The sequence below is a fragment of the Mytilus galloprovincialis genome, chromosome 7 (assembly GCF_965363235.1).
Source record: "Mytilus galloprovincialis chromosome 7, xbMytGall1.hap1.1, whole genome shotgun sequence".
Taxonomy (NCBI): Eukaryota; Metazoa; Mollusca; class Bivalvia; order Mytilida; family Mytilidae; genus Mytilus; species Mytilus galloprovincialis.
In genome coordinates, this window is record NC_134844.1 from 72,349,113 (window position 1) to 72,362,050 (window position 12,938).

General features: G+C 32.9%; 1 protein-coding gene across 1 annotated transcript; it reads left to right on the plus strand.

Moving 5' to 3' along the window:
- Positions 1 to 386: 386 nt before the first annotated feature.
- On the plus strand, positions 387 to 12,332 carry LOC143083616 (nuclear receptor ROR-beta-like). Its single transcript, XM_076259891.1, has 7 exons — positions 387 to 506; positions 5,155 to 5,515; positions 6,235 to 6,391; positions 6,971 to 7,245; positions 7,776 to 8,004; positions 9,172 to 9,405; positions 11,489 to 12,332. Exons 2-7 carry the CDS (start codon positions 5,174 to 5,176, stop codon positions 11,737 to 11,739), a joined length of 1,488 nt encoding a protein of 495 aa, XP_076116006.1. The 5' UTR covers positions 387 to 506; positions 5,155 to 5,173; the 3' UTR covers positions 11,740 to 12,332.
- Positions 12,333 to 12,938: the final 606 nt, after the last annotated feature.

Sequence of the window (12,938 nt, forward strand, 5' to 3'; positions counted from 1 at the left end):
CCCCTTTATTTTTGCCGATCAATGCATTTGTATCGGGACATATGTTTTGCACCCCCCCCTTTGCCCTGGGTGCCCTGGGTTAGCACCCCCCCCCCTTTCGAAAATTCCTGCATCCGCCCCTGATCCTAGCCGCCCCCCCCCCCCCCACCAATAAAAATCAAATGGTAGCTCCCTTACAATAACTAAAAGAGCATTACTGATACCATTTCACATGTTGGAAAGTATAGTTGGATTTAAAAAAGCTGCCATGACATGGTTTACTTAGATGTCCGTTGCATGTTATTCGTATTAATTAATCAAGTTTGTCTCATGTGTACATATTTAATAATTCAAAATTTCCCACATTTAACTTTTAAGTCACGCCAATTTGAACACACGAACAGTCTACACTATGTTTAAACCTATATGTATATGAACCTACCTGTGAAGATATAAATAGAAAGTTAGTATTATGATAACGGACCAATGTTTTGGTGAGTGTTAACAGTAAACAATACGATCAAAAAGTAAGTAAACAAGATATAAGGTTAATTACCAAAGATACCATACTTAAAAAAGCCATTAAGGGTTTCCTAGGGCGTTTTATTTAGTACATCAAATGATATTGGGCGCTCCTTTTCAGTCGCTATTTAGACACCGTTCTATTTATTGAACGCAGGTTATGTGTGCTCAGATGTGTGTTATGAGTATAGTACATCTTTTATTCGATAATTAACATGGATTGCGCAATATATGTCCTTATACTTATCAATTGTATTACGTGGCTATATTTTATTGCACACATTCAATTTTCTAAGTAGTTTTACAATTCAGGGAGTGTTTCCCTTGACCTGATGAACTATAAGGAAGTACGATATAATAGCAACATGTGATAAAAAACCGTGTTCTATTTTTAAAGAATGTTGATGAATCGGATGACTCCGTGTCTCACCGTGCGTCATTCCTGTAGATTTATTGATAATTAACTTCGATATCAACATTATGATCCGTACCGTTTGTCTTGAGCGAACTTAACATTAAGGAAAGCAGAGAATTGAACAGAAAGTGCCTAAGTTAATGAAAGTCCCTAAAATATAAAGAAAAGAGAATAATTTTTATGTAAAATAAAAAAAAGAACAGAGACATTTCGGAAAACAAATTAACAGCTAGAATACAGAAATTAAGCACCCCTTCCAGACACTCCGTATAGCTTGTAGATGTCTACTGACAAATATTTTTATGCATATTACATGTAAAGTAATTGCAAGTTCTCTTAGATCACTACTTCAATGTCTTTTTTCTTCATGTTAGTTGTATCTATGTGCTTCTTGTCAATCTGACGATTTAAGCCTTACCAGCTGATTTTATAGTTTGTTCTTCTATTGTTCTCCGTGTAATCCCATGCACTATCAAAGGTTTGGAAATGTTTGGGCGTTTGTATATAAAATTCTGTATAAGGTTGTCGTTTTTCGCTTTCTACTCTCTGTCATTTTTGTGATTATTGCCTATAATAAATCAGACTGTTGATTTCGTTTGATTGGTTTTACATCTTGTTTTTTCCTTTTATCATGTTTATAGCCGAATCTACGGTTTATATTTTGTTCATGAATGAAGGCTTTACGGTGACTTATAGTCATGATAGTTGTCCTTATCAATATCATCTGGATTCTGATGGATATTGTATAATTTACAATCACTTTTTTTATTTTATAGATGACTGATTCATCATTTTCTATATTTAGAATCTTTGTAAAATGCATATCTGTTATCTGTTATTGTTACACAATAAAGAGAGATATTGCTTATTTCTATGAGGTACATATCTCCTAAATCATCCTCTTTCATTGATAAAATTAAGTATTTGGTACCTCAATTGAATAGTCTCATAGTGCTCTGATGTCCTGTCATGGCTTTATGGTCGTTGCACTTAAATCTTCGACTACTCTAAAGGTGGATAACTAAATTACCACTGTTCATGATTCCAATATCGACTACTATGTGAAATATGTCTGTGTTAGTCAATACATTTATTATGTTTCTCGTTTTTTGTTTATATAGATTAGACCGTTGGGTTTCCCGCTTGAATGGTTTTACTCTAGTAATTTTTGGGACCCCTTATAGCTTGCTGTTCGGTGTGAGCCAAGTTTCGTGTTGAAGGCCATACCTTGACCTATAATGGTTTACTTTTATAAATTGTTACTTGGATGGAGAGTTGTCTCATTGGCACTCATACCACATCTTCATATATCTATCTATAAAATCATGCATATATTAATGGGGAAAATCTCGGCCAATAGGCGCCTCAATTTTGTTTATTTATATTACCTTATGTAACTTGTTTACTCGATCCTCGATACCAACTAATCTTTATCCGACACAATTTTTTTTTTATCAAACAGTAATATACTTGTCAGATATTGCACATACAACTTTCGATTATATGCTTGATATTATAGAACATGGTGCTCTCGATTATATATTTGATATAGAACATGGTGCTCTCGATTATATACTTGATATAGAACATGATGTGCTCTCGATTATATACTTGATATAGAACGTGTTGCTCTCGATTATATACTTGATATAGAACATGGTGCTCTCGATTATATATTTGATATAGAACATGGTGCTCTCGATTATATACTTGATATAGAACATGATGTGCTCTCGATTATATACTTTATATAGAACGTGTTGCTCTCGATTATATACTTGATATAGAACATGGTGCTCTCGATTATATACTTGATATAGAACGTGTTGCTCTCGATTATATACTTGATATAGAACATGGTGCTCTCGATTATATGCTTGATATAAAAAGTTGCTCTCGATTATATACTTGATAAAGAACATGGTGCTTTCGATAGACTTAAAAAACAAGCTGTTTTAACCTAGGCAAAAATGGTAACAAAAACTTTTGGAAGTCGACATCTGAATAGAGAATTAGATTCTTTTTTCATTTAAAAAAACCCCACATAAATGATATCAACTAATAATGTGTTCAAACTTACGGACAATAACCTCTTATTAAAAAGCCGATAATAATTTTAACTTCTAATGCAAGATTTAATATTTTACACAATTAAACAGTAAACTAGTGTACTTTCAATGAAGGCAGTTATTATTTCAATGCTCTTTTACCTTTTTGACAATAAAATAAAAACGTATCAAAGGCTCATATTAGGTAGTAAAGCCAGTTTCGGGTAAAGTAAAAAAAAACAAACAAAAAATAGTCCCGTATCAAATGCACAAACACATCAAACAAATGGAAAACAACTGTCACATGCAAGACTTGATACAGGCAATGTGTCATGTAGAGATTGGTGGTTGGCCTGGTTATACAGCTAGCTAAACTTCTTACTTGTAAGACAGTCGCATATAATTCCATTAAATCATTAAATTGACAACAATGTATCAACACTAACATCGGTCTATAAATTCACATATCATTTTTCATGTGCGCCATGGTTCTGTGTTGATTGTTTATCAATGTCACGACCTGGAAATCTCAACAACACACTCGATAGTTAAGTAGCTTATGATCAACAATCAATAAATTATAATTTGTCGATATAGATTCATTATATATGTTTTAAAAAACGTACATACTAGATAATTGGATTTAGTTTACTATGTATATGCATACATTGGTTCAACAATTTCCTTAACAATATTAATACAAGAAGTCGTTTCAGATCATGTATGGCTGTATAGGGAATTCTTATGAAGTACTATTTAACAATGATTTGGAAGGTCACACATGTATAATTACTTTCAAAATACCGTCTGTCCGCATCATACCAGTTCTTTTTTGTTGTTGTTGAGGTCAATACAGAATAATCGCGGGACGCTATGAATAATTATTATAATACATGAACATTTCAGTTTCTATAAGAAAAATCTCCCACGTTTTAATTGCCACTGTCACGAACATTATTATGTATTGTAAACGAGAAATCATACCATAATTATCATTGGGGTGTCCCTTTAAACTTATTCACATTGGGCGTAAAAAAAACCGCCTACGCACAACATATAACAGTTTCAAACGTTTTGAAATGTTTGGTATGCTTTATTTGTAAAGGAAATCGGTAATGATGCGTTAGACGACATTCTTAACTGACAAAAAATAGGATTATACAAGTCATGTAATATAATCTAATAATAGCTTTGTCACTATCCAGGTTCGCTTATATATGATTTGCTTTAGCTGTTGCTGGTTTGATTTGTGTACTGAGGGGCGGCTCCAGTCATTTTTTTTTTGGGGGGGGGGAGGGGGCGGGGAGGTTCGAACCATATGTCCCCATTCAAAAAGCATTGATCGTCTAAAAATTGAGATTCTAACCACCATAACCACTGAATCCACCACTGTGTACTGCACAAACCGATAAAATAGTTTAACTCAAATGAGCCGTTTTCCCGGTTTGAAATTATCCATTATATTGGTTGCAGAAGTCAACCAAGCTTTTATCTTTTGAATTATCTGAGTATTATCAAATTGAATGCACTGTTTTCTTAAAGAATTGTAATTGCATCTGGTCCATGTTTTATGTAGTACTAGTAGTCATCATTCAGGTTCAGTTCAGAGTTATAGGTTAACTCCAATCAATCTTTAATGACAAAGTTTTCCTATCGAAGGTTGTTGTTTATCTTCGGATACTTCAGTTTTCCATGAAAAAAAAAACTGGTGCACAACCATGATCGTAGGTTGTTGTTTATCTTCGGATACTTCAGTTTTCCATGAAAAGTTAGCTGAAAATAAGGCGAAACAACATATACCAACATAAAAACTAACCGCTACTTTTATTGTGTATATTAATGATCTTGTTGTTATTTTTATTTTGTTATGTTGTGTCACATACTATACATATGTAGGTTTATGGCAATAAAGATTTGAATTGAATTGAATTGAAATATAGTTATGTCGAATCTTATCTAGACATTAAAAATTCAATGGTATTTTTGTACACGATGTAGGGGTCAATAACAAAGTTGAATAAGAATGATAACTAGACATGCAAGCTTTCAACGACACATTTGCTGACTTTTCCTTCGACAAATGTAAGTTAGAATAATAATTTATTATTAAGACTTAGTAATGACAAGCTTAATAATATACTTTTGACCAAAACAATCGAGATAATAAAAATGTTTATAAATACATTTCAGATACTCTGTAGACTTAACCATGACATCCATCCTTGAACATTTAAACGAATGTGATTCAGCCGCAGAAACGTCACCACAGCATAATCAGATTATAACAGTTATGGACTCTCCTCAGTCTGACAGTTTGTTATCCTTGTCACCAGAGTCGAACTTGAATTCGACCCCCTTAGCAGATAAACAGTCGGTGGCATCAACGACCGACAGTGGTATCGAGGAATCAGAAGATTCCGAACAACCACGCACGCCTCCGAAAAAGCATAAAAATCAACCTCCAGACGCAGATCTACTTCCGCCATGTAGAGTTTGTGGCGAGAGGGCTTCCGGTCTTCATTATGGCGCTAATACATGTGAACCATGTAAGGTATGTACCAGGATTAAAGTATTGAACGCTGGACACGCACTTTGTCCACAGTTTAAGACTAACCAGTCCAAAATTAAAAAGGTCTAATAAAATAAGAAGTGGAAGATTCATGAGGATCTAAAATTCCGAAAAGTTTTTTGCAAACAACAAGCTGAGGTAATCTATATTCCTAGGGTAGAACATCCTTAGTATTTCGAAAAAAGTTTAGAAGTTATAATTACAGCTGCATTCACAATAATACAAATTGCAAAATTGAATATACTTGTAACCTAATGCATAAAAAAAATCTATTGTAGACAGCGATTAAAAAAACTATCACATTTGTACGTGTTGTGCTCATCAAGACTTGTAGATTTCATAATAAGTGAGAACTGAATATCGCTTGATAAAAACATTCAAACACTGAAACAAAATTACCAAGCAAAACAAAGCTACAAAGTAAAATCACGAAAATACTGAACTCCGAGGAAAATTCAAAACGGAAAGTCCATAATCCAATTACAAAATCAAATGATAAAACTAACGGAGCTAGTTATGAAAAGTCATATTCTTAAAAAAGATAGTGTTTGACCTTAAGGAGATATCATTTGACTTTCTTTTACATAAATTGTCTTCCTGTTTTTTTGTAAACAGTTGCTATATTAAATCCTGCTTCCTGAAAGGTTGGCACTTTTATAATATAATCGCATTGTGAGAAATAATTTCAATATTTGTTTCAGGGTTTTTTCCGTCGTAGTATAGTAAAGGTTGAAAAGAAAAATGAAAAATACACATGCGTCAAGGGCGATGAAAACTGTAAGCTTGGAACTGGAAAACGGACAATGTGTTCATACTGTAGATATCAAAAGTGCCTTGAAGTAGGAATGTCACACGGAGGTAAAAATGATATTTATAAATATTACCTGAAAGCAAATAATTTTCAGTTATACTGATTCATGTGATCTTCTGCTGAAATGTACCATTAAAAAAATGTTTTACAAATTTTATAAAGACCTGATTGTCAACGAATAGATTTTCTGAAAATAAAATCTTTTTAGTGTATGTCCCAGGTTTTGGAATTAGTCTGATCACCGGGTTTGTATTTACACGACCAACACGACGAGTGCAACATATGAAGAAGGATCTGTCTATCCTTTCAGGGCACACATTGTCAAGATCACCTCTGATATTTTGAAGGGTTTGTATTTCTCAATCTTTAGCTGTCTATGTTAGTTTAAATACTGTTGTTTGTCTTTTGGCTTGATCTTGTCGATTGCTACGTCACTGCGAGTTTCTTTTCGACTTGTAACTTTGAATGTCCCTTTAGTATCTCTTTAGTCATAATGTAAATTATTCTACACGAACTTAGTGCAAAAATAAACTACTAGCTATATATATATAGTATTAAAGTCATGTATCAGAGATGTATATTAAATCAATCTTTTTATATTTATTACAACTACTATTCCCTTTTAGCTATTAAAATTGGAAGGTACACATATGAAAAGAGAACAAAAGATATTACGGAGGTAAAACAACTAAAACAGAAAGACAATCAAACTCCTGACACGGCAGGAGACAATAAAATGCATGACACGTCAGGGGATAGAAACGTACAGAATGTTGATGTAAATGAACAGGAAGTTGATGATTTAGTAAATAAATTGATTTCAATACAAGAGGAATATACTGCTGATTTTAGGAAAAGTTTTCAAACTGGCGGTCTACTCGAATCACAGTTGTCTGTATTTGTAAGTTCTGTTTATTTTATATGCCTGACCAATTCTTTTCTGACCGTTTTTTATCGAATAATGTTTAAAATTTAATGGTGAATCACTTTTTTCTGACGTTCCATCATGATTGATAATAGCAAAAAAATCTGACAAAAACATTTTAAGCAAGCAATGTGGACATGCGAAGACCTTTATTACCTGTATTTTTTTAAACTGTTTTTTTTTATTTTGTAAAACGTAAATAAATATAAAAAAATTTATAAAATGGGGTGAAAAAAATATAACATTAAGGATTATGTATATCTGAAAAATTCTTAAAGCATAGAGAATAATAGCCCTGAAAATAAAGAATACAGAAATCAGGACTCTTCTCTCCAACTCAAATCCTCATTAATACCTGACTGACTTTCCCACAGTATGCCTTCTTATCGTGGGGTTCCGGTCTCTTTGAGGTTACATCTGACAATATCCCGTTTCATAGGTAAATAAATAAAAACACAGACGCTTGCCTTGAAATTATTATTTATTTATATAGCATTATATTTTAGGAACGATATAAACAAAGAATTGAAATATTTGGTAACCTTGGTGCACTACCGTGGAGCGTGTATGAGGAAATCTTTTCCACAACCGGTATAGAAATAGACGACCGAAAAAACATGATGAATCAAATTGCAGACCGAATGGAAGTTGCTATTCGGAACATGATAACTTTTGCCAGAAATATACCGGGTTTCTGTGACCTAAAAACGCAGGATCAGTTGTCGCTTCTAAAAGGTATGTTTTAAGCTACATCATAAACGAATGTTATAAAGAATAATGATAAAAAGTTTAAAGAAAATGAAAATAGACAATAAAATAAAGAAGTTCATATGTTTAAAGAATAGCACAAAATTCCTAAACATCTTTGTATATGTTTTATTTGTTTGTTCTCAATATAAATGTACCGATCTAACAGGTAAAGACTTCTTTGATTGGTCAGTCTTGTCCAGTGTTCTCCTCAATCTCCTGAGTTCGGGGATTTCACCTATGAAAGCAACTATGTTAAGCAGGACTGATTTAATGACTTTGGTTAAGTGTTGATTTTTAACGCCAAACTGAGAAAACTGGACTATATTACGACAGCAGTTCTTTAGGTGGAGGTGCGGGGTGAACCTATAGAGAAGCCTAGATAGTTGGCAGGAAAATTGGCAATCGGAATAGAACGCACCTTGTTTATTTAAGCGCGCTTCGAACTCAATACATCAATTCAGGCAGATAATCATACTGAAACCATTCCGCCGATGCCTACAGACTATTGAGCTTTCTTGGTAAAAAATTGAAAACAACACGATTAATAATTTCATGCGTCCATATCGCTTTTCTGGATTTACCTTCATCAGGAACGCTCAAAGCCAAACATTTGAAATCCAAGGATGTGTAAGTACCGAAACCGTTGAAGAGTTATTAGTCAAAAATACCTAAAATAAATAGCCAAATTCATCTAAAGTCAACTTTGCCTGAGGGAGTTGAAACTTTCTTAATGATTTCAGAATTTATATACTGACAATTTTAGAAAGGTTTGTTAAATCATGTCAGTACCGTACGGTACTACTGAGCTGATGATACCCCCGGGGACTGATAGTCCACCAGCAGAGGTATCGACCCAGTGATTTGAAAATTGAAAACAACCCGTTTAATAATTGCATGCGTCCGAAGGCACTTTTCTGGATTTACCTTCTTCATGAACGCTCAAAGCCAAACATTTGAAATCCGAGGATGTATAAGTACCGAAACCGTTGGAGAGCTATATATGGTAAGTTGCAACTCAACCATCTTTAACTAATCACTATTGTATCCATATAATTACTTTTTTAGACCGTTTCTTTGGTACATTTTTTGTTTTAATTATATACACATCGTCACATGTGTTTTTTTTTAAAAATTATTCACTATTTTTTGTAGTTGGGTATTTGGAGTATGGGTTCTTGGGATTTCATACCAGAATCAACCCGGAACTGAAAGTAATTGTATGTTCGAATTCATCCACGTGTGCAGGAGCTCACCAATCAGATTTGACTAAAGTAATCGATCCAAAATATATTGATATGATGTTTGAATTTGCTGTTAGTATTCAAAAATGTCAGTTGACAGTGGAAGAAGTAACACTTGCACGAGCCATTGTCCTCACTTTCAGTGGTAAGAAGGCATATACTATTTTTTAAAAGATTTAAATGAAAAAGAGATTTAAACTACAACGTTAGTGCAAAAACACAAAGAAAAACAAAAAGTTAAGAAAAAGTCGATAAAATACATTCATGTCCAGTGCACGATGATTAATCAATATTGTAGACATCACAATATCTACAATGTTAACACGATATTGTGTCAACATTGTTTACATTGTTTGAACCCTTATATATTGTTTACATCGATGACATTGTTAACATCGCGATGTATACAATCTAGATAACATATTGTGTTTACATTGTTTACATCGCGATGTATACAATGTTAACACGATGTTGTGTCAACATCATATAAATTATTTTAACCCTTATATATTGTTTACATCGTCGACATCGTTAACATCGCAATGTATACACTGTTAACACGATGTTGTGACACAACATCGTATACATTGTTTGAACTCTTACATATTGTTTACATCGTTGACATCGTTAACATCACGATGTATACAATGTTTACACGATATTGTGTGTACATCGTTTACATTGTCTTAACTCTTATATATTGTTTACATCGTTGACATCGTAAACATCGTTATGTATACAATGTTAAAAAGATTTTGTGTTTACATTGTTTACATTGCCATATAAACTATGTTGACACTATTTTGTGTCAAATTAGAGCTATAACATCACATTTAATTAAAATATTTGTTGTTAAAAAACCCATAAAAATGCAAACTGTATATATGTAATCGACAAACTTCATTGAATAAATATTATATAAATGAATAAAAAAACTTTTTATTGATATTGTCAACATCACAATGTATACGATGTGAACGATGTAAATACAAAGGTATAGACTTGGTACACATTATTTATACGATGTTGACGATGTAAATGATGTATAAACAATATTCAAACATCACGATCTAAACGATGTTAACGATGTAAACAGAAAGTTATAGAGTCGATATACAACATAAACACGATGTTGACACGATATTGTAAATATTGCGATGTATACGAGGTGAACGATGTAAACACAAAGGTAAAGACTTGGTTCACAACGCCAATACGATGTTGACGATGTAAAAACGATATTGTCAACATCACGATGTATACGATGTGAACGATGTAAACAGAAAGGTATGGACTCTATATTCAACATAAACACGATGTTGACACGATATTGTAAACATTGCGATGTATACGATGTGAACGATGTAAACACAAAGGTAAAGACTTGGTTCACAACATCTATACGATGTTGATGATTTAAAAACGATATTGTCAACATCACGATGTATACGATGTGAACGATGTAAACAGAAAGGTATGGACTCTTTATTCAACATAAACACGATGTTAACATGATATTGTTAACATCACGATGTATACGATGTGAACGATGTAAACACAAAGATTAAGACTTGGTTCACAACATTTATACAATGTTGACAATGTAAAAACGATATTGTCAACATCACGATGTATACGATGTCAACGATGTAAACACAAAGTTATAGAGTCGATATACAACATAAACACGATGTTGACATGAATTGTTAACATCACGAATATACGATGTGACAAAGGTACAGAACATAAAGATAGGATACAATGTTAACACAATAACGCTTAAAGGAGGAAAATATAATAAGTAGGATTTAAAATCGTAGTTCGCAGACCAATAGCGAACAGCATGGCCAATTGAAAAAAGACCTACAAAAAATACACAACCAACCTCAGCAAGGCCAATCTAAAAAAAAAACCCAACTCATTATTGAATAAAACATGCTTGGGTTTGGCGCCAACAAACTTATTTAAGCCCGAAACATTTTGTATGTTCTAGTCCCAAGTCCGGAGCCTGTATTTCAGTGGTTGTCGTGTGTTGCCAAACTCCGTATAGTGATCGTGTCCGTTCCGGAACTATTTTCCTTTACTCCATGTGTTCATCCATCTGCTACAGAAAACTTCTAATTATATATAGTGACATACATATTATGTCATAAAGACAATTGAAATGTGCTCAGCATAATTATTTTATAAGTGAAGAAAAAATAACTTCTTGTATATTTTTTTTATAGATCGATGTGTTCTTGAGGAACCAGAAAAAGTAGACAAAATCCAATGGCATCTAGTCAATTGTTTACGTTGTGTTGCCAAGAAGAACTTTAAAAATCCTGACGAAAGATTATGGAAAATATTTGACAAATTCATATTGCTTCGGGATTTTGCAGAATATGGCCGAGAGGTCAACAATATTAGATGTAAATGGGAAGCGATGAAAAACCACCCTCTTGTCTTGGAAATGATTAATCCAGAACCAAGTTTATAAAAATAACAACGTTTTATAGAAGTACATACATTGCACAAGTCCATGCACTGTTTTCAATCTGCATTCATAACAGATTCTATGTTCACTTTTTACTTACCAAAACCTGAAGACCATTTAATGAATGGCTGTTATTTATTTTGAATTTATTGAACCATTCAAAATGAATTATTGCCATTCATTATAAATAAATTTCTATCAAAAATAAGGCTCAAAGATATATATTAATACGTTAGAGTGGGCGTGTCGCTATAAAAATTGATAACATTGAAAATAAAGCTAATCCTTTAAACCAATCAGAAGACAGTAAATACACCAAATTTATTTATTCCGGTATTCTCGAGATTTTCCTTTAAATATCCATTTTATTGTAGTCTGGTGTCCTTTCTGGCTGCCCGCTTACGCTTTCAGTATTGATGTTTAAATGGGGATCAGAATGCAAGGCTTATCTTAATACCGTTATTTTTCCATGTAATTTTGTCCACTTTAAGGAGCACCCTGAGAGGATCACATAGTTTTCAAGATGTAGAGGCAGACATTTCATTGGTTAATTGTCATAATCATCATAACAGAATGTATAATGTTATAAAGAGTAAGCGAAGCATTGGTGCATGATCTGCATCAAATTTAGATTATTACACAGATGTCCCGGATGAACAGTCATTCCCCGAAAGGACTACTTTTAGGGTGCAATTCAGTGCTTGCATATTTCAAATGATACAAATAGACTGCAAAAATAATATATATATATATATTTTTTTTATTAGCCAAATTTTTTTTCAGCTGATGTTGCCTAATCTCAGGGAAGTACGGGGCTCCATTGGGGTACCTGGATTTTTATTACATTTTCAATAGGTCAAGGGCCCAAGTATATTTATATACAGTATGAATTGTTACACTGTGGTATATATGTATATCTATATTGTTTTGAAATGGCTTAAATCAAATTGAAATTAGAAATAAACTGTTGAAACACATATTTTGTTACAAATAAAAACAATAAGAATATTGTTTGGTGTATCATTATTATACGACCGCAAAAATAAAAAAAATAAAATTGGTCGTATATTGGTATCACGTCGTCGTCTGCGTCGTCGTCAGTGTCGTCCGAAGACGGATTGTTTCCGGATAATAACTTTTGAATAAGTAAAAAGAAATCAATAAAATAATAACGCAATGTTTATAGCCACAAAAGGAAGTTT